The 22,557-nt window shown below is 32.5% G+C and overlaps 1 protein-coding gene across 5 annotated transcripts in view; it reads right to left on the bottom strand.

The window, feature by feature from the left end:
• Positions 1 to 10,655: 10,655 nt before the first annotated feature.
• Positions 10,656 to 22,557, bottom strand: part of LOC126887293 (uncharacterized) — a 138,704-nt gene continuing 126,802 nt past the window's right edge. For all 5 annotated transcript variants that reach the window (XM_050654702.1, XM_050654703.1, XM_050654705.1 and 2 more), the window contains 3 exons: positions 17,014 to 17,469; positions 16,604 to 16,927; positions 10,656 to 13,394 (listed from right to left, as the gene is read on the bottom strand). In XM_050654702.1, the coding sequence (XP_050510659.1) occupies positions 13,021 to 13,394; positions 16,604 to 16,927; positions 17,014 to 17,469 (1,154 nt within the window). In that variant the 3' untranslated portion in view covers positions 10,656 to 13,020. The remainder of the gene's footprint in view (positions 13,395 to 16,603; positions 16,928 to 17,013; positions 17,470 to 22,557) is intronic.

Here is a 22,557-nt window from a genome sequence, read left to right as displayed (position 1 = left end):
ATAGCATAGAAACTAAATTATGGATGTTACAACTGTTTTATTTTACAATTTTATTCTTATTAAACATTTTATAATTATCAAATAACCAATAAGGATTTAGCAACATCTGCAAGAGACGTCGAATGAAGTAGGTTTTGTGTAAATCCGTGACTGCATAAATATAATGTCAATAATGTGTAATAATTGTTTAAATTTAAACAAATTAAGGCAGTGCATTAATTTTTTAACTGATTTCTGTGCAATTTATTTAGGTATTGTTTAATATATATAGCTGTGTAACAGCGTAGCAAGGGGCTGCGTGCTAGACATGACATGGCTAACTTCAAGCCAGTCAACATGGTTGTCACTTGTATGATTTATTGTATGTAAGATGTTTAGTAAGTTTTATAAAAATATATAAGTTTACTCAATACTATGATTGTTTGACTTATAACCCATTAAATAAAGTAGTTTAAACATGGCGCAGTCAAACAGCTAGTTGGGTTATAGTTTACAGTCGAAAAGCTAAATTTATAGCAACTTGTACACGAGGTACCATACATAACCTACAATGGCAGTGATGGGAATAAATGTAAAATTACCACCAGATTTTGACCTGCAGGATCAAAATGCTGCAAGCGAATGGAAGTTCTGGAAGACTAGTTTCGAAGATTATTTACTAGCAACGGGACAAGACCAGTCAGCAGATAAAATGAAAATGTCAATTTTAAGAAATATAATTGGGGCTGAGTCTGCCAAAATTATGTCCACATTCGAGATCCCAGAAGCCGAAAATAACAAGTATGACTTGATGATATCACTAATCGATAAGTATGTTAATCCAAGGATGAATGAATCATTTGAAAGATACAATTTTATCATGAGGGTCCAGAAAGAAGGAGAGTCGTTTGAGCAGTTTCTTACTAGTTGTAGACATTTGATTCGAACATGTAATTATAATGAAATTGATCCAGAACAAACAGCCGAAGATAAAGCTCTGAGAGACAAAATATTAATGGGCATCAGAGATCCAGTTACTAGAGAAGCTCTATTGAGAGTGGACAAACTTACCCTACAAAAAGCCATCGAATTTTGTAGAACTAGTGAACAAAGTAAGAACCAAAATTTGAAATTTCATACCGAAAGAAAAGATGTAGACATAGGAGAAGTTCGTAAAGATAGGTACCAGGGCCATAGAAATTATAATAACTCTAGAAGTAAAGCGAATACCAATGAAAAATTCAAGTGTAAAAGATGTCAATCAACTCATGGGGCCAGAGAATGTCCAGCGTATGGAAAGAAATGTAAGAAATGTGGGTTTTTAAACCATTTTGCAAAGTCGTGTAGAGTGAAGAATATTGATGTCATAGATGAAGATAGCAGTGATGGATCAGCTGATAGTTTTGTAGGAAATGTCAATAAAGTATACCAAAATGTAAGTAGTCAAAATATTTGGGATGAAATTATAGAAATTGAAAACAAGAGAATTAAAGTAAAACTTGACACAGGTGCAGATGTAAGTATAATTCCATTAAAAATTTTTAAGAAAATTGATAAACAATTTAAAATTAGGGATAATCATTATGTACTGAAAGGGTTTGAGGGTACTCAGGCTAAAACAATGGGTGTCGTAAATTTATTTTGTAAACATAAAAATAAGTATGTTTACGAGGATTTTACAATTATTAATGGGGCAACTCGAGTTCTTTTAAGTGGTAAATTATGTATTGATTTGGGGTTAGTTAAACGAATCAACAATATTGAGAGTTGTGGTACTTTAGAATTAGCAGAAAGGGATAAATTTATAAACCTTAACCCTGAAGTTTTTAGAGGTCATGGTAAATTTTGTGGTAAACATAGGATCACTACAGTAGACAATTTTGAGCCAGTAAGTTACCCACCTGTAAATGTACCTGTCGCAATTAGAGATAATTTAAAAAATGAATTAGATAGGTTGACAAAAAGAGGGGCAATTGTCAAAGTTAACGAAATTGACCCCAGGGCAAGCATAAACCGCATTGTTATTGTGGAAAAGCAAAATGGTAAGTTACGTTTATGCTTAGACCCATTAGATCTAAACAAACAAATAGTCCGCAAACCAAGAGTAGTACATAAATTGGAAGATGTTTGTGCACAAATGATAGGTAAAAAGATATTTTCTGTATTTGATCTCTCTGAAGGGTATCATCATTTAGAACTTGACGAGACATCATCATGGAAATGCTGTTTTGCAACTTCTTATGGAATTTTCAGATATAAAGTATTGCCATATGGATTATCAAATTCCCAAGATCTGTTTCAAGAAGTAGTAGAAGATAAATTTAAAGGTATAGAGAATTTATTGATTTGTCATGATGATATGATTGTTATGGGAACAACAAAAGAAGAACATGATACAACTGTTAAAAAAGTGTTAGAAAGGGCTAAAGAAGTAGGAGCAAAGTTTAATGGGGACAAATTTCAATATTGTCAAGAAGAGGTCAGATTTATGGGTCAAGTTTTTTCACATAAAGGGATGCAAATAGATCCTGACAGAGTGGAATCACTTTGTAAACTTGAAAAACCAAATAGTAAAGTAGAATTACAAAGAATTTTGGGCGCATTTAATTACGTTAGACGGTACATTCCGAACATGGCTGAACATATTCAACCTCTTTGTCAATTACTTAAAAATAATGTAGAATGGGTGTGGCTCCCGTCACATCAAAAATGTTTTGATAATTTAAAGAACATAATTTGTAAATCACCAGCGTTAGTCCCTTATGATCCTAATCAAAAAATTATTTTACAATGTGATGCATCTAAAAATGGTTTAGGTGTTTGTATGTTCCAGAAATATGATTCTATTTTAAAATTAGTAGCTTGTGCATCACGAAATATGAATGATAGTGAAATAAATTATAGTCAGACTGAGAAGGAACTATTGGCAATTTATTATGCTACTCAAAAATTTCACAATTTTATTTATAATTTTGATGTTGACGTTCAATCAGATCACAAACCTATAATCTCCATTATGAAGAAGCCAATTTCCAAAATTGGATCAGTTAGACTCCAACGTTTAAGGCTTAAACTTCTCAAGTACAGATTAAATGTATATTTTGTTCCTGGGAAAGACATACATTTTGCTGATATGCTATCTAGGTCCAGTTTAAAGATAGAGACACATGACCCAGAAATGTTTGAAATGGTCCACTCAGTGAGTAAACATTTACCTATGAGCCAGGAAAAGCAATCTGAGTTAAGACTAGCTACTAGCCAGGATGAGGCATTAGCAGTAATTTTTGATTTTTATTATAATGGGTGGCCAAAAGAAAAAAATGTTCCTCAAGTGTGTAAAAAGTACTATGGTATAAGAGATTCACTGTATTTTGAAGCTGGCATCGCATTTATTGATGACAAAATAATTATTCCGAAAAAACTTAGGCTTGACATGATAAAATTGCTTCACAAAGGCCATATAGGAGTCAGTAAAACTATAAACAAAGCCAGGAGTATATATTATTGGCCAGGACTTAATGATGATGTGACAAACTATATAAAAAAATGCAGGATATGTGAGAAATACAGACCAAATAATTTTAAAGAACCAATGATGCCTCATGACATTCCCAGACTAAGATTCAATAAAGTTGGTACAGACATTTTAGAGTATGGTTCAAAAGCATATTTAGTAATTGTAGACTATTTTTCGCATTGGTTGGACATTTCAATATTAAAAGATAAAACCTCCAGTTCAGTAATCAACTCATTTCAAGATACTTTTAGTAGATTTGGATATCCAGAAATTTTAATTGCAGATAATCTACCATTTACTTCGGTAAAATGTAAAAATTATTATAGAGAAAAAGACATTACAATTATGACATGCACTCCACATTACCACCAGAGTAATGGACTTGCAGAAAAAGCAGTCAATATAAGCAAACAAATTTTAAGAAAGAGTAATGAGGAAAATGTTGATTTTAGAGATTTGGTGATGGAATATAATAATACCTGCATAATAAATCTTGATGCATCTCCAGCTCAAATTTTACAGAGCAGGATCCTGAGAGGACAATTACCAACTACAGCTAATAAATTAGAACCTACAATCCAGAAACAAGTATATAAGAATTTATGCAAAGAAAAAGAGAAATTACAAGTACGTTATGATAAGACAGCACGAAGAAAACCAGTAGAGTTTAGAAAGGGAGATAGGGTAGTAATAAGAAGTTCAAAAGATAATTATTGGCGTAAAGCAATTGTGTTAGAAAAGGCCAATGAACCTAGATCATATTGGGTGAAAAAAGAAGATAACAATAAAATTATTAGACGGAATTCACACCAAATGAAACATTCATACACCACAACACTTGAAAAAGAACTCATTTTAGAACCCGAGTTGTACCCTGATATTCAGTCACAAAGTGTTCATAAAGATACCACTCACATTAACGTAAATGATAGTGTTAATAAAACCATTAGTTGCCCAAGCCCAAATGTAAAATCAGTACCTACATTGAGTCATCCCAACAAGTCAACCCAAATATTGAGACTTCTAACAGTTATAAGACGAGAGTTGGTCGTAATATAAAGACCCCTTATAGATATCGATCTTAGGGGGAAGGTGTTTAATATATATAGCTGTGTAACAGCGTAGCAAGGGGCTGCGTGCTAGACATGACATGGCTAACTTCAAGCCAGTCAACATGGTTGTCACTTGTATGATTTATTGTATGTAAGATGTTTAGTAAGTTTTATAAAAATATATAAGTTTACTCAATACTATGATTGTTTGACTTATAACCCATTAAATAAAGTAGTTTAAACAGGTATAAGGAATTTAAATTGATTAGTAGGTATTAATTAAATACAGTTTAAAATTTATCACATAGGTACCTATTATAATTAATCGTCGTTTGGAAATTGTGATTTTTATTTTTAGGAAAAACTGTACTTGTAGAAAAAGTATAGTGTGAAACACGTGCAGAAAGGTAATTTCTCACTCGTTTGAATTGCGGCACTCGCTTGCGCTCGTACCGCAACTTTTCAAACTCGTGAGAAATTAGTACCTTTCTGCACTTGTTGCACAATATACTATTTACAAACGGCTCCAAAATTCAAAATAAAACCGGATGTGCCATTTATCACTGGAATTCTGAATATAAAGAATCATGCCGATTGCCTAACGAAGCTTCAATATATACTGCCGAATTATCAGCTTTAATACTTGCGTTAAAATATATAGCCTCTGTTAGTATGGACAGTTATATTATTTTTACAGATTGTAGAAGCAGTGGACAAACTCACTTCTATTCAATCGACAAAAAATCTAAACCACATTGAGATAGAAATTAAGAGTCTATATTATGATATTACTTCCTCGGGCAGCTCAATTATTATTTGTTGGGTTAGAGGACATTCTGGAATATTAGGAAATGAAGAAGTCGACAAATTAGCTAAATCTGCAGCTTAAACCAATCGAAACATAAACAACATACTTCTACCAGTAACCGATATAGATAATATCAGTAAAAACCATTGCAAACAAAATTGGCAACGTGTATATAACCAAAGTACAACGGGAATAAATTTTAAAAATTGCCAACCACTAATTCCCAATGAGAGATGGTTTAAATATGAATCGAATAGGTTATTTATAAAAACAATAAACAGAATGAGATCAAATCACGCAATAACCCCAGCATACAACCACAGCATAGGTATCAGTGATAACCCATATTGCGCCTGTGGTAGACTTGGAGATCTACAAACAGCACCTCATATTGGAGTGTGGACAGTACAGACAAAATATTAAAGTAATGTATGAAAAATTAAAAATTGTCCTTTACCTGTCGATGTAAACGAAATTATTTTTCTAAAAAAATAAGCAGACGTTAAAATGTCTTTACGAATATGTAACGTTTTGTAAATTTAAATTTTAAATAAGCTTAGATAATAAAATTAAAAATTGTAAACATATCACACAAAATTGCAAAATGTATCCATTAATATATTATAACACCCTGTAAATTTAGATTATAAGTAGGCTTAGATATTAAATTAAAAATTATTATTGTAATACCATACAAGAAAACAAATAGTCTGGCTAATTGGCTAAGCCAAAGCCATTATAAAATAAAAAAAAACTCTGTCTAAGGTTTTTGCTTTGATTTTTTCCCAGCTTTCTACCACTTCATCGCTTTGGATGATATATGTGTTTCTGCATGTATTTGCTCTTCTTTTTTGATATAAATAGGGGAGGTGGGCCTAAGACGGGATACTTTTCTTTTGAAATTTGCTGAAGCACAAGTATAAAGTCAAATAAGAGTCAATTATGGTGCTTGTCTCTTATTAGTCAATTATGTAAAACATTGTTATCAAACTTATGAATAATTCTGAAAAACGTAGCCAGAAAAAATTTATATTCAAACAGATGCACAGTTTCCCTTTTTACCTATAAGTGTTGGTAAAACGGGAAATAACATAGAGGTAAAACGGGATAAGAATTTTTCACAAATGATATATTCTTAAAGTTAATTTTTATAAAAAGAACTGAAACAAAAGATTATTAGACATTATTTGCACACATCACATACAAATGTGTCCTCGGCACCGGCGCAAGCGTCATGCGCCCATTTATGGCAACCAGAGCACCTTATACCTTATCCAACCCTCGTCGGGCCTCTCTTCTAAGAAATTGTTGCTGCAATATAAACATGCGACGTTGACTTCTTCAGTTTCGGATTCACTACTGCTACTTTCCTTCTTCATATACTTCTTCCTTTTCCCTCTTGTAACTTCAATATTATCCAACTCCATTGACTTGTTTTTATTCTTAATGTTTATTTCTGAAGACTGTTTATTTCGGCTACTGCTTTGAAGAGATTTAATTTTTGTATTAGCATTAATTTTTTTAACGCTCACTCTTTTATTTTTCCCTTCTTGCTCTTTGAAAGACTTCTCTAATTCTTCTTTGTAAGGGGTACTTGTGAGAATAGCCGCTTTACCTTTCTTCACCTTTGAATATCTCGGAGTAATAATATCAGAGGATGGAAAGGTAGACAAAGAAATCTCATACAGGGCGAAAAAAGCAAATAAGATCTACTATGCACTAAATAAAACAATATTTGGAAAGGAAGAAATAGAGAAAGAAATAAAACTAAAGGTATACCAATTTTAATATTATGCAAGTGAAACATGGGTAAACAATGCAAAAATAGACAGTACAATAAGCGCAGCGGAGATGAAGCAGTTGAGAAAAATAGCAGGAAAAACAAAATTGGACATAATAAGAAATTAGGATATTAGACAAAGGCTAAAACAGCAATCGATAATAACGAAGATCCAAAAAAGAAATTAAATTGGTATGGACACATTAACTGAATGGACCAGGGAAGACTACCAAAGCAGGTGATGGAATCAAAAAGGTATGGTAAAAGAAGGAAAGGGATGCCAAGAAAAAGGTGGATCGATCAGATTATAGAAATTGGGCAGAAAAAACACATAAACAAATGAAAGAGTTAGCAAAGGACCGCAAGAAACGGAAGAGATGGATAGAGGATGAAAAGACCTCCGACACCCCTGAGGGGCATAAGGAGTTTCGAGAAAGAAGAATTTTTATTAAGAATTTGTCACTCAGATAGGTTCTTCTAAACTGTGGTGGTAATTCAATGGCTTCTCCAAATAACGCTTCAACAGGAGTGGATCTCATGGCACCTAGACAAACAATCAATTGAATTCAGCAATTGATCGTTACATTTATTTTCTTTAATAAATGGGTGCTAGCAGATGGATATAAGATGCTGGCATAGTCTATGATCGACCTTATGTATGATCTAAAGAACAGCTCACTAATAAACAATTTAAAAAACGTTCTATTTGTTTTTTCTCTCTATACCTACCATTAATTCCATCATAAAAGTTAGTATGACTGTTTATTTTATGGCAATTCATTTAATAAAATTTAATATGTATTGCAGTTTAGGCAGGGGAATAGCCACTCTCGTATTAAAATTTCCTTCTGAAGTTCTTACAACCCTTAAACTTTTATATGTTAATACACTTTGTTACAGTCTGGGAGCCAATTTAGTACATCAGATCAAATAAGTCTGAAAGTTAATCATACATTTTTAAGACACAAATAAATATAATATTATCTCTTTTATAAGTATAAATTATAGTATTTAATTTTCTTATAACATTGCCACAGTAACATTACTACCCCCTAGTTATATAATTCTTGCTGAATGTAGATCGGGGAAAACTATAAGTACTTAATAAAAAACAGCATACAAAGTACGTAAATATTCTGAAATAGCTATTTGTATAACAAGGGAGGAAAGTGCTACTTTTCCTCCCGAGAATGAAGTTTACTGCCCGACGCGTAGCGGAGGGCAGTAATCATTCAAGGGAGGAAAAGGCACTTTACTCCCATGTTATACATATGGTTTTTCCACCTTCCTCAAATAACAAGTCATGTTTTCATTTTTACTTAATTTATTTATGTAACTAACCAACAAAATTTATTAGAACTAAAACTAACAAGTACGTACAATATAACTGTCAACTGTCAAATATAAGTCAAATTAATAATGTAAACATTGTTAAATCAAAATAACAATTTACTGTTTTTTACCATTCTGCAAAATACAGAGTGTTTTATAAATAAACGTTAAAATGTATAGAAACTGACGTAATAGAAAATAGATATTGTACAGGGCGTCAATAAGTTACATTTCATAAATGAAATACCATGACGTCACTTTTACTTTTCCTCCCTAGGGAGGAAAAATATTTTCCTCCCTAGGGAGGAAAAGTACAACTTTGCTCCCTACAATCAGGTCCGGAAAAGTATACTTTCGGTAGAGGTAGGTGGAAAAATATATTAACTTTACATTTATAAATTTATTTATATGTATTATAATATTTATTGTAGAAGAACTATAACTTTACAAATTTAAAATGTAAATATGTATAACCTTAAAACTGCAACAAACGAGAGAGAACAGATAATGTCCTTGATTTGAATACGACCAATCACAGCCCGTAAAATCCGTCCATAACACAAGTCTAGTTAGTCCAGAAAGCCACTGCGCATCCGCTAGGAAAAATATTCTAATTCGGATTCTTTGCACAATCTTACTCAAAAAGGACTCCTTTTAACAAATTTGCATGTTGCCAGGACCAAAAAGTGGTCAAAAATTTTTTAAACTTTTTTTTTGTTTTTTTCCTAAAATTATTTTTTTTGCACGGAAAAAAGTTTTTTTAGGTTTTTTGGATCATTGCAAAGAGAAAAGGTCTTTAGTGACTTTTCTCTAAAAATGATAGTTTTTGACATATAAGCGATTAAAAATTGAAAAATTGCGAAATCGGCCATTTTTAACCCTCAAAAACTATGTGAAAAGCTGAAAATTTGAATGTTGCCAAGGTAGGTAGATATTCTTTAAACATCGATTGATGAAATCCCGAAGAGTTTTTTGCAATATAATATTTAAAACTCATTTGTTTTTTAATTGCTAATCAAGCGTGCACGACACTATTTTCCACCGACAGTATGGTGCAAATGAAAGGAATAAATTCGTTATTTCGTAAACCGGCGACTTTAAGGAAAAATCCCGAAACAGCTCGCTTTTTATTTTTAAGTTATGATATTGTGGCATATATGGTATACTAGTGACGTCATCCATCTGGACGTGATGACGTAATCGATGATTTTTTTTAATGAGAATAGGGGTCGTGTGCTAGCTCATTTGAAAGGTTCTTTAATTCTCTATTCAGTAATATAAACATTTACATAATTATTTATACAGGGTGTCCAAAAAATTTTTATTAAATTAAATTATTTGACAAAAAAAGAAGTAGAAGGACACCCTGTATAAAAAATTATGTAAATGTTTACATTACTTGATGGGGAATTGAAGAACCTTTCAAACGAGCTACCACACGACCCCTATTCTCATTTAAAAAAATCATCGATTACGTCATCACGCCCAGACGGATGACGTCACTAGTATACCATATATGCCACAATATCATAACTTAAAAATAAAAATCGACCTGTTTCGGGATTTTTCCTCAAAGTCACCGATTTTCGAAATAACGAATTTATTCCTTTCATTTGCACCATACTGTCGGTGGAAAATAGTGTCGCGCACGCTTAATTCACAAAACTATCATTTTTAGAAAAAAGTCACTAAAGACCTTTTCTGTTTGGAATGATCCAAAAAACCTAAAAGAACTTTTTTCCATGCAATAAAAATAATTTTAGGAAAAAAACAAAAAAAAACGTTTAAAAAATTTTTGACCACCTTTTGGTCCTGGCAACATGGAAATTTGTTAAAAGGAGCCCTTTTTGAGTAAGATTGTGCAAAAAATCCGAATTAGAATATTTTTCCTAGCGGATGCGCAGTGGCTTTCTGGACTAAGTGGAAACTCAAATCATGCTAACCGGTATGCGTCACACTGAGCCGTAGGAAAACTAAACTAGCGACGTTGCCGTTTTGTCCAAAATAGCATTTCCCGTTTTACCTACATATCCCGTCTTAGGCCCACCTCCCCTACCTTGTTCTCTTATTTTTAGTCACACTTTTATGGCAGCCTTTCTCTTTTTCTTCTACCTTTTCTCTTATAGGTATGTAACTAAATATTAAAAAACAACCCAATATGTAATTTGAATATAAATAAAACAATCGTTAAAACCTTTATATATTTATTAAGAAGATTTACATTCCTGTGTTTACCTACATACATCTTCAAAATTGATTTCTTCTTCTCTCAATTATTCTCCGGGAATGATCGTACAATATGTACACGTTAACAATAAAGTTATATTTAAAAACGATGAACACTTCGTAATGTTGACGATTACGTTATTTATTGGTCAAGGATTTGAAAATCCATCACGAAGAAGGGCAGCGAAATAACTAAACACTTAACTAAAAAAAAGTTACAATATTCAATATCACATTTATCTACAACAAGTAAGGAAAATGTTTAAAAACTGAGCTAAAAATATGTTTAAACCGAAAAGTTAGAGTATTAGTATCATTTCCCAGACTTTTGCCAATGTAGCCTCAGACAGAAGAGCATCTTGGATGAAGAGCTTACGAGCCTGGTTTGGTACGTTCTTTAAAAGGTCTATATAAAGTCCTTTGTGCAAAAATAGCTCGGTAGTACCGATATAGAAGACTTCTTAGATGTAGAATTTTCTTATCACGTATATGTAGGTTTATTATTTATTTTACCAATAAACTAGGTTAAAGGATGATCTGGTAGAATAATAACCCCATTGCTAAAGCGATCAACCACATACATAGGAGGATTGGCTCTAGAAGAAGCTTGAAGAACTTTCGTTATAGCAGCAAATTTACTTAGATGTTAATTAGAGCTGGAGGGTTAGACAGCAGAACAAGTGAGGGGGTTTACATATCTAGGCATCAAACTAACTAGCTACGGAAAGTTGAAACAGAAGTGCAAAATCAAGTGAATAAAGCAAACAGAGCCACAGGTGGCCTGAATGAAACAATATGGAGAAATAAAAATATTGCGAAAGTAATAAACGGCAGAATTTACAAAACAATCATCAAGTCAATAATGCCATAAGTGACAGAAACACGACCTCGTACAGAGAGGATAGAAAGAATGCTAGAAACAGAAAAGATGAAAAGCTTTCGAAATATCGATGGTAAGACCCTATGGAACAGGGCTAGAAGTACAGATATACGACGAAGATGCAAGGTGGATAATATTAAGAACTGAGTAAGAAACAGAAGTAAGTACGAGTAGAATGGAACAGAACAACCACATAAGCCGAATGACAACATATAGACTAGTACAGACGGCCAGAGGTTCCCCAATAGGAAGAAAAACAGTGTGAAGACTACTGTTTTGACTTTTTTTTTACTTACAGTATCTACCATAGCACCAAACATTCTTTAAGAACTTTTTTTATGTACTCTTATTCTACTATTAATTTTGCCTCATTTATATCAGGTTAATGATCAACACAGGGCAATTATTGGCAGCAAAGTAACTCACATCTCATTTGATACTAATTGGAATATGATACCACACATTCATACACCTCTAGATCTTAAACACTTCGGTTTAGGTACTTATTTACGCTCAGGAGACAATAACCAACATTGTAAATAAAAAAAATTAAGTACGCTTAAGTCCACTAATTAATTATGATTTTGAAAATAACGAAATAAACGATTTTATTCTGTGATAATTTTATCAGTACTGATGGATGGTTTTTAACATTCTTCAGCCCCACATCACTTTATTTTGATAAACTTTTTACCAAATAAATTATCAATAAACTAACATACATGTTAAAAATAGTAAATTATATTATTCGTAAAGTATTGGTGAGGGCGCATAGTGTGGGGGGAGTGGGGCATAGCAGGATAGGACAAAATCGTTTGAAAGAAAATATCGAGCAACAAATCCAACTTATTCTGGAAACTATCTAACTGAAGCTATAAGAGCATTACAGAATCTTTAATGGAGACTATTAGCTTCTCTACTAAATACACAAAAGAAAATAAATTATACAAAGATGGCCGAGTATCAGCTATTTCTGCCAAAAGGTAACAAATCTGTTTGTACAAAAAACAATAACAACAACAAATTGAGTAAATGGTGACATTTGGAGTATATGTACAAAAGAATATTTCGTATCTAAAAAAGTTCAAAGCAAAAACAAAATTAAAAAGAATAAAAGTAGGAGCAGGAATAAAGAGCTCACATTTACAGCTGTTGAATGATGATACTATAGATTTTTTAAAGGTTTGGTTGAAGCTGTTGAATCAAAGAAGACGTTTTCAAGAGACGATTACCACTCATATCTAATTATATTTAGGTTTTCGTTTAACTAAAATGGAGTAGCTGAAATGTAGTAATTTGTACATATCCATCAGTACTGATATAAGAGTATTAACATAACGTTTCCTTCACTGTTCTTATACTCTGCTTTGAGCAGCACTCATGTCCATACCTACTTTTCAAAAAAGTAACTCAGATTCAAAAATTGAAACGTCAGATTCGAACGAGTTAACTTTGCTTCGTATGTGCCACCACTGCGGTGGTGGTAGGCGTCTTAAAGCATTGCAGCAAGAACGCCGTGTATATCAAGAAGGCCACTATGATGGCCATAAGGGCGTACATGAAGAGGTTCAGCTCGGGTTGACGGAAGCGGTTCTTGCGCAGCCACTCCAGAACGTCGGCTTCGGAATGTAGATCGCCCCTGTATATGCTTGGGAAACGGCGGCGGAAGTATACGATGGCGGGCAGGTGCGTCACGCCCCATTTTCTGGCGTAGCGGGCGTCAGCCATCTTGACGAAGGTTATGTCGAAGTTGTCGGTCTCGCTGTCGATGTTTTCCAGCTTTTCTAGTATGGATTTGCTGTCGTCAGAACCTATTTCATCTGGAAAACAGAAAAATAATTTATTAGTTCGCCCTGGCACCATTTTGTAAGGAACCTGTAACTTGGACCCTTGTAACCTGCCAGTTTCTCAATTATAGTGGGACTATAAAAGACTCTTTTAGAGCCAAATTGTTGGGGAAGTTTCTAAGTACTTCTAGATACTAAGAGAAGCATACCAGGCAGTTTTAGGTATATTTATATGAAAAACAAACAATATATTTGGAAACAACTTTCATGAAAATAATATAACGAGAAGAACAAGCACATTTTAGAACTGATTTAATGCTTTTAAAAATCAGACTCCTACTTGAACTGAACATCTGATAAATAGCCAGATCAAGTTATGTAACCTATCTAGAGGATTAAGTAAAACATGAACCAAATGTATAAATAAGTGTAAACACAGGCTGTAGAAGAGTTCTAAACTATTCTTTGAACGAAAAGATTTAAAAGAAAAGAAAAAACTTAATATATCTCTATTGATGTGTCGTGACAGATTAGACAGATTAACAAAGAGCAATATACCTACTGGATTCCTGAAAAGCTTAGGGAAATGTTTATTACTGGAGGAGACTTCAATGAATACATACTGGATCTATAGAATAACTACCACTAAGACTAAGAAGCTTATTACTTACTTAATACTGTTATTAGCTATTAAAGAACATAGATGTGAATCACTATCAACTGGTAGACCAACCTACTGTCCCACAGATAGAAACAAGACCCCTGATCCAATAGACTTCTTTATTATTAAGAATATTTCAGCTAATTTACAAGACATTGACGTCTGTTGATACTTAAATTCTGATCATAGTGCTAACCATGAGTGACAAGTTTTAAGCTGAGCCTTGAAGAGAAAATAAATCTATAAGTTGCACTTATAAATAGATACAGCAGCTAGTATTCTCGGGCCGCTGCTTTTCTCACTCTACACAGCCGATATACCAGAGTCTCATAATACTACGATCGCTTCCTTTGCTGATGACGTAGCAATACTAGCGGTAAATGAAGATCACATACAAGCCTCACAAGACCTGCAACACCATCTGGGCATACTCAGTGAATGGTACACAAAATGGCGAACAAAAGTAAATAAAACAAAATCATCTCAAATCACGTTTACAAACCGCCACAACACATGCCCACCTGTAAGAATGGAAAATGTACGAATACCAACAGTAACAGACGCTAAATATCTTGGCCTCCACCTTGACCAACGTCTTACTTGGAAAAAACATATACAGACTAAAAGAAGACAACTAGACTTAAAATTTCGGCAAATGTATTGGCTCCTTGGACGCAGATCAAAACTCAACATCCAAAACAAAATTCTTCTGTACAAAGCAATACTCAAACCTATTTGGTACTACGGACTACACCTCTGGGGCTGTGCAAAGTTAACATCACTGAATATCATCCAAAGATTTCAGTCTAAGGTTCTAAGATCAATAGTGGATGCACCATGGTATGTAACTAATCAAACACTTCACGAAGACTTAAATATACCTTTCATCAGAGAAGCAATCCACCGAGCCTCGGAATCACAAAGCGAGCGTACCATTCACCATGACAATGAGTTAGTAAGGGAATTATTCCATAATGGTCCTGTCACAAGGAGACTAGATAGAACCTGGCCTCAGGACCTATTTTAAAACTTTAACATAAATAGAATAAGATGAGACATCATTGGAAGTCTCTTCTTCATGCCCAAAAACATGGAACAAATTTACTTAATACTCTTTTAATGACGTAGATTGTAAATAAACATAATTACATAAAAAAAAATAAGTTGCACTACGAAACGCAGAGAAACTAGATAAAGAAGCAGAATTGCTGGTGAACAATATTTAGCAAGCAGCATGAAAAACACTCCTAGGTACACTGAAACCTAGATTAAAAGGAAACAATTATTCAAAGGAAGTAGGGTACTACTAAGTAAGGAAACTAGGGCTCCTCAGGATGACTTAACTAAATCACAACACTAAATCGTGCAAGTTAACAACTATAATGGACTGTCCTTCGACTAAAGAATGATTCAATTACTCTTTATTTACAAGAGTTAACATATGACGCTAGCCCTGATTATTCCTTATGGAAAGCTACTAACAAGACCTATTATTCTTTCCGAAGTTCACAAATTGCCGAGCTATTTGCTGCATATATCTTAAATGCATTCAAACCATATGCATTCCAAAAGAATGAAGAGAGATGGGAGAAACCTATTCAATTATAGGAAGAAATCCAACTAATCACACCAGAAGAAGTGCTTATAGAGATAAAGGAAAATATGTTGAAGCCATTATGAGTACTAAAGAATGAAAACCAGTACCGATATCTCTGTTCCCTGTGATATAGCGGCTGTTGAGACATTTCTTCTCAAGAGAATTAAACCAATTATTCTGATTCCGACACATCAATTCGGGATTGGGAAGAAACACTTAAGAATCGCCAGGTGGACAGAATCACAAATATTATCGAAAGATCGCTAAAAGAAAAGAAAATCTGTATAACTGTCTTCCATGATGCTGCAGAGGCTTTCGATAGAATACATTAATTAAATATTTGATGCCAAACTACACTGCAAGGCTCAAGTCAAGAAAAAAAGGAAAGAGCTAATTATAATGTATAAATAAAGATATTGGGCTAGTTGCAAGAAACTTCACTCTGTCGGTTTATAATAAGTTATTACTTTACAAACAAATCTTGGGACCTGTATGGGCTTAGGGATTCCAACTATGGGGTTGTGCTAGACTAAGCAATATAACAATAATACAAAGATTCCAGAACAAAATACTGATTAAACATTGTATATTCCCCTTGGTGTGTAGCAAGCAGTGACCTCCATAAGAACTTAGGGATGGAAACGACTTCATAGGTACTGGGATATTGCAGCAATCTCGCTCCTCTATGCTATTGGGCAACCTAGAAGATTGAACAGCAAATAGCCTTTTGAACTACTTTGAGTGATAGTGAAAATCAGAGAATAGTGCTTGTGCGCGTGTGCATATTAGAATCTTGTTAGTTTAGATAAGAGACGCTATACAGTAAGCTCTTAATTTTAAGAAGCAGTAATAGTTAAATTTATTGAAATTGCTCGTTGTAAACTTGATTGACCAGATTATAATTGTAATTATAATAATGATCATCATACTGACGATTATCGAAAAAATTATAGTTTTTTCATTCAATATGTTATTCATACTTACAGAAAAACACTGTGACGTATTCATTCTCCTCCAACAACTTCTCCAACATCTTCTTATTCACTTCTTCAATCTCATTCTTAATTTCGAAGACATCCTGCGAGGTCAACCATTCCAGCACCCGGTCGGATTGACTCAAGTCACCGTCGTACACCATGGGCTTCTTTTTTCGGAAATACATTAGAGCGGGAAGCGTGTGCAAGCCTTGGTCTGCAGCTGCTTGAGCGCTGCAGATTTTAACGAAGTCGATACCAAAAAGGTCGGCTTCGTTGTCGATTTCTTCAAGATTTTCGAGTATCATGTCGCATTCTGGACAGTCTTCATCATCTTTCAAAAAAAAAAAAATAATTGATTACTGATAATAATAATCCATAAAACAATATATTTAAAGAAACGTGTTTCTAGATACTTACAGAAGAAGACAGCCAAAAATGGAGAAGAGTTCAACAGTCGAACTAACATCTTTTCGTTTACTGACTCAATCTGATCCTCTAGCTCCCTATTATCATCATCCGTTAACCATTCCAAAACAGACTGTTCATTCTGAAGATCTCCTTCAAAGAGCAATGGGTTTCCATTTCTGAAGTACACCAAGGCAGGAAAGGTCTTGATACTGTACCTCTTTGCCAGTTGCGGATCCTGGATTCTGACCATGTGGATACCGTAGACATCACATTCATCATCAATCTGTTCTAGTTCTTCCAGGATTTCTTCGCAAATGTGGCAATTTTGTTTGTAGAAGTACACAGCTAAGTACTGGGTTTCTTCGACCATCTTTTCCAACATTATTCGGGTAATGAGCTCAATTCTGTCTTCTGTTCTTTGTTGAATTAGCCATTGAAGGACTTCTTCTTCCTCCTCAATATCACCTTAAAATAAAATCAAAGTAATAAAACAAAAAAGGAAGAGGTAAAACTACAAGTAACTAATACTCTGGGCTAATTAGCAAAATACAAGAAAAAGTTATTTACCAGCAATTTTATTGCTGGAATCGAATCTTATGATTGTATATATTAATAATATAGGTATGCAAAGTCCGCAGATAGTGTGCTACTTTTTTTATAAACAAAATGGCGCCCGAAAATCGTGTTTTTTTGTTTTTTAAATTTTTGCTCAATAACTCCAAAGATTTTAACTTTACAACAAAAACCTCCAAATAAACATTAACCGTAACTAAATTTTGCATAGAGACGTGTTTTTCCCGATTTACTTCAACGAAAATTTTCCCCGGAAAATGCGGGTCTTTCCAACAAAATCTTTAATTTTCAACTAAAATTTTAAATAAATAATTGTTTATCAATAATTAAATAACTTGGTAATATAAAAGCTCTTTTCGTATAGATAATAATTCCAGGCGCCGATGGAAATTGAATGAACAGTTTAGCAACAATTGAATTGTTAATTAAAAATTTACGGTCGTAATAACCAAAATAATTATGATACATAAGAATAGCTATGATTTTTGTACAAAAAGACACAGTACCTTTTTAATGTACTTTACAGAATTGAAATTGGACGATTTAAGCGGCCCCAGGAATATTTTAAAATTATAAACAATTTTTTGGCTTATAAACAATTATAATATCTCGGGAAATATTCAATTAAATTAAATCATGAAAACGGTATTGGAAAAACGCGACAGGACGCTTCTTTTAAAAGAAAAAACGTTTTTTAGACCCGTAAAAGACCGGTATTTACGGCAAAGATATAAACAATAGGATCATAATTTTTAAACCATCACCTTTTTAGTTTTGTCCTCTTTCTTCACACCAATTTTCATATCTTTAAAATACTCATAACATATATTTTATAATAAAAACTATCGATATTACGAGTGAAAATTGCCAAAAATAGCAAAATTTCAATCAAATATTAGGTTGGAGAAAATGTAATCTCAAAGTTCAAAATCGGTATACGTTAAAAAAATGCATTTTCTCGGTTTCCCATGAAGCAATTTTCTTCATTCTTTTTTGTTCCCAAGTAACTCGAGCAGAGCCATCTAACTAACGCATTATTAAATGTCAAACTTGCTTTTGTTTTGTTTTAATTCTACATATTTTTTCCAGTTGTAGACTCTTTTTAGGTAAACTTACTACAAGTGTACTCTTTTCCGTTAAAAACACAAGTATTCTCATTTGAAAGCTGTATAATTATTTAAACAATCTTTATTTAAACAAAACAAAAGCAAGTTTGACATTTAATAATGCGTTAGTTATATGGTTCTACTCGAGTTATTTGGAAACAAAAAAATAATGAAGAAAATTATTGCTCCATGGGAAGCCGAGAAAATGCATTTTTTTAACGTATACCGATTTTGAACTTTGAGATTACATTTTCTCCAATCTAATTTTTGATTGGAATTTTGCTATTTTTGGCAATTTTCACACGTATTATCTATAGTTTTTATTATAATAATATATATTATGAGTATTTTAAAGATATGAAAATTGGTGCGGAGAAAGAGGAGAAAAATAAAAAGGTGATGGTTCGAAAATTATGATCCTATTGTTTATATCTTTGCCGTAAATGCCGGTCAACTTTAACCGGTTGTATCTAAGGAACCACTCATCACAATTAAACGTTTTTCTCTTTTACAAGAAGCTTCCTGCCGTTTTTTCTCCAATACCGTTTTCAACATTTAATTTAATTTAATATTTCCCAAGATATTTTATTTGTTTATAAGACAAAAAATTGTTTATAATTTGAAAATATTCCTGAGGCCGCTTAAGTTCCATTTCAATTCTGTAAAGTACATTAGATAGGTACAGTGTCATTTAAAAAAAAATCGTAGTTATTCTTATGTATCATAAGTATTGTGGGTATTATAGCGACCGTAAATTCTTAATTAACAATTCAATTGTTGCTAAACTGTTCATTAAATTTCCATCGGCTTCTGGAATTATAATCTATATGAAAAGGGCTTTTACATTGACAAGTTATTTAATTATTGATAAACAATTACTTATCTAAAATTTTAGTTAAAAATTAAAGATTTTATTGGAAAAACCCGCATTTTCCGGGGAAAATTTTCATCGAAGTAAATCGGGAAAAACACGTCTCTATGCAGAATTTAATTACGGTGAATTTTTATTTGAGTCTTTTTCTTGTAACGTTAAAATCTTTGGAATTATTTATAGAGCAAAAATTGAAAAAAAAAAACACGATTTTCGGGCGCCATTTTGTTTACAAAAAAAAGTAGCACACTATCTGCGGATTTTGCATACCTATATTATTAATAAACATATGCAATCACAAAATTCGATTCCAGCAATAAAATTGCTGGTAAATAACTTTTCCCAAAAATGTCCTATTTTCCGATAATCTGACCAGACTATAAAGCGAACAGAATATTTTTTAATGTGTAATTAGAGTAGTTTGATTTTCACAAGACATAACCAATAACTATCAACAGCAACAAGGGACCAGATTTTAATCCCATATTTTGCTGGGACGAAAATTAGCTCCCCTGCTATTAGGAAGGTTAAGCTACTTTCAGGTACAGTGCGCTGGAATAAGTGTTACCTCCCTTATTAACTTATTTATTTTTAGCACATAAGCAAAACGCTCGAACAGGTCGATTTTTAAAATAATCATAGTACATCATAGCATCAATGTTTCGAACTTTACGCGATCCTTCTTCAGGTGACAGGCATAACTTTGACTTTTTTAAATGGGAAAGTACATCATGTGACACCTCATTTAAAAGCTTTTGAAATGCCGATTACAAAACTGTGTAATACTTTACTCCTATTTGAGAGCGTAGGAGCAAAATTTCGGTTGAATTCTTTTTAAACGCATTAATATTTTTCGAATTCTGAGAAAACTAATAAGTATTTTTGAAAAATTTAAACGTAGAATGATATATTAAACATTACACCATAATGGATGGCTAAAAGTTCCTTATAGTCCAAGTAATGAAGCTTAAACTAGGACAAAACCTCGCATGTTTTACAGAATGGATCGATTTGCTTGAAAATTTGAGAATAAGTAGTGGATGGTCTAAGGATCAAAATCTATATGATGCCAAAAGGCGCTTTTACCATGGGGGTGGTTGTCACCCCAGCTCGGGGTGGAATTTTTTTATTTTATTTTGAAACCGCAAAAGTTGGTAAAAGCATTCATTCTAAGCAAAAAACCTTTTATACATTTTTTTGATAAAATTAATAGTTTTCGATTTATTCGGTATCGAAAGTGTTAGTTTTATATCGAAAAAATCAATGTTTTAATCAGTTTTTTGCTAATAACTCAAAAAGTTTTCGTTTTATCAAAGCAACTTTGCATAACAAAAATGTACCTTTTGAAAAAATAAACAAAGCAGTTTTTTTATTTTCTTTAAGACCAATAGTAATCGAGCTATACTTTATTACATGTTAGCTCTTCTTCGTCAAATACTAAATATTGTAGTTTAAAACTGAAAAGACGGGAAAACTGTGCATTTTTCGAGGATAACTTGTTCAAACTAATTTAAAGTATTTAAAAATATCTATCTACAGAAATAAAAAAGTTTTTAGGTCAAAAATCAAGTGACTTATTATGAAAAGAATGTCAGTCCCTATTTTTTTCAGCGAAAAATTGATCGGAAACTTCTCCCTAATTACCACCCTGATTAAAATTAGTCATTGATCTTATTTGGTTTTCTATATTTATGTATTATTAATAGGTTCTAGAGGTTTGACCGGCTTAGAATGATTAGTTAAAAAAAAAATGGAGTTAACAGCGAATAACGAATTTTTGTAGTTTGGTAAAAAAATGCCCTTTTCTTCAGAATAGAAAGATTAGAATCAGAAATACGAAAAAATATGTAAATCTAAAATTGTCGCTTATTTCATTCCCAAGAACGGGGTTAGCAAAAATTTTTTCTATGGCAAAAACTGAGTGAGCTATTGACAATTAAAATTTGTAATACAATGCAAAAACCACATATCACCTCTTTTTGCGACTGAGGATTTTAAAAGGATTTAATATTAATAATATTCTAGATCTTGTAGAAACCTACAAAATTCTTTTTTACCAAACTTTCTAGGATAAAAAATAAAAAAGTTACGGTTAAAAAATCAATATATTTTTTTGAAAAAAAAAGAGAAATCCAATTGGAAGCTTAAGAGGATCGGTACGTATTTTCGGCTGCAATGCTATTCAAATGGCGATTCATTTTTTTCGAATCCTGAGAAAACTAATAAGTATTTTTGAAAAATTTAAACGCAGAATGAAAGATTACGTTATTAGCGAGGGCCGAAAGTCCCTGAGAACTTCTATCATGTTTATTTTAATAAGTTACAGGGGTGAAAAACTGAGAGAAAATTTAGTGTGATTTTTAATTTCAAATATATCATTCAAAATAAACTTTTTATTTATTCTTAGGGACTTTCGGCCCTCGGTAATAATTTAGTCTTTCATTCTGCGTTTAAATTTTTCAAAAATATTCATTGGTTTTTTCAGGATTCGAAAAAAATGAACACAATGCCGTGGTAATATTTTCCAAATCTATCTTTGTCTTACAACGCACTCAGCCGAATATAATATTGTCAGCATATATTGTCAGTCAGACACTGACAATCAGTGACAATTTTAAATATTTGACATTGCATCGGGAATATGTTGAGTTATTGATTAAATATTATTGATATATAGTGTATTTGATAAATAATTGATTTAAGACGTTAACTTAATAAAAAGTTATTTATTGTGTATTATTTGTGGAAGATCCAAGCAGAGAATACATCAGGATAATATATTCTGTGATCCTAGTATTTTGTTGTTAAAGATGTTCAAAATTGTAAGCGTTCCATAACAATATATTATTAAAAAATCACTTTAACACTTTTCCTCTTTTCTTGATTGAGTATTAGTCTTTGTTGTACAAATACATTATTACAATCACTGAATACATAGTTAGTGAAAAAATTATCACATTTATTAACTGAATTAATAATTTGCAATTATAAAAATAACAGTTA

The sequence above is a fragment of the Diabrotica virgifera genome, chromosome 6 (assembly GCF_917563875.1).
Source record: "Diabrotica virgifera virgifera chromosome 6, PGI_DIABVI_V3a".
NCBI lineage: Eukaryota > Metazoa > Arthropoda > Insecta > Coleoptera > Chrysomelidae > Diabrotica > Diabrotica virgifera.
Note: the sequence above shows the minus strand (reverse complement) of the source record. Positions and strands in the feature narration are given on the sequence as shown.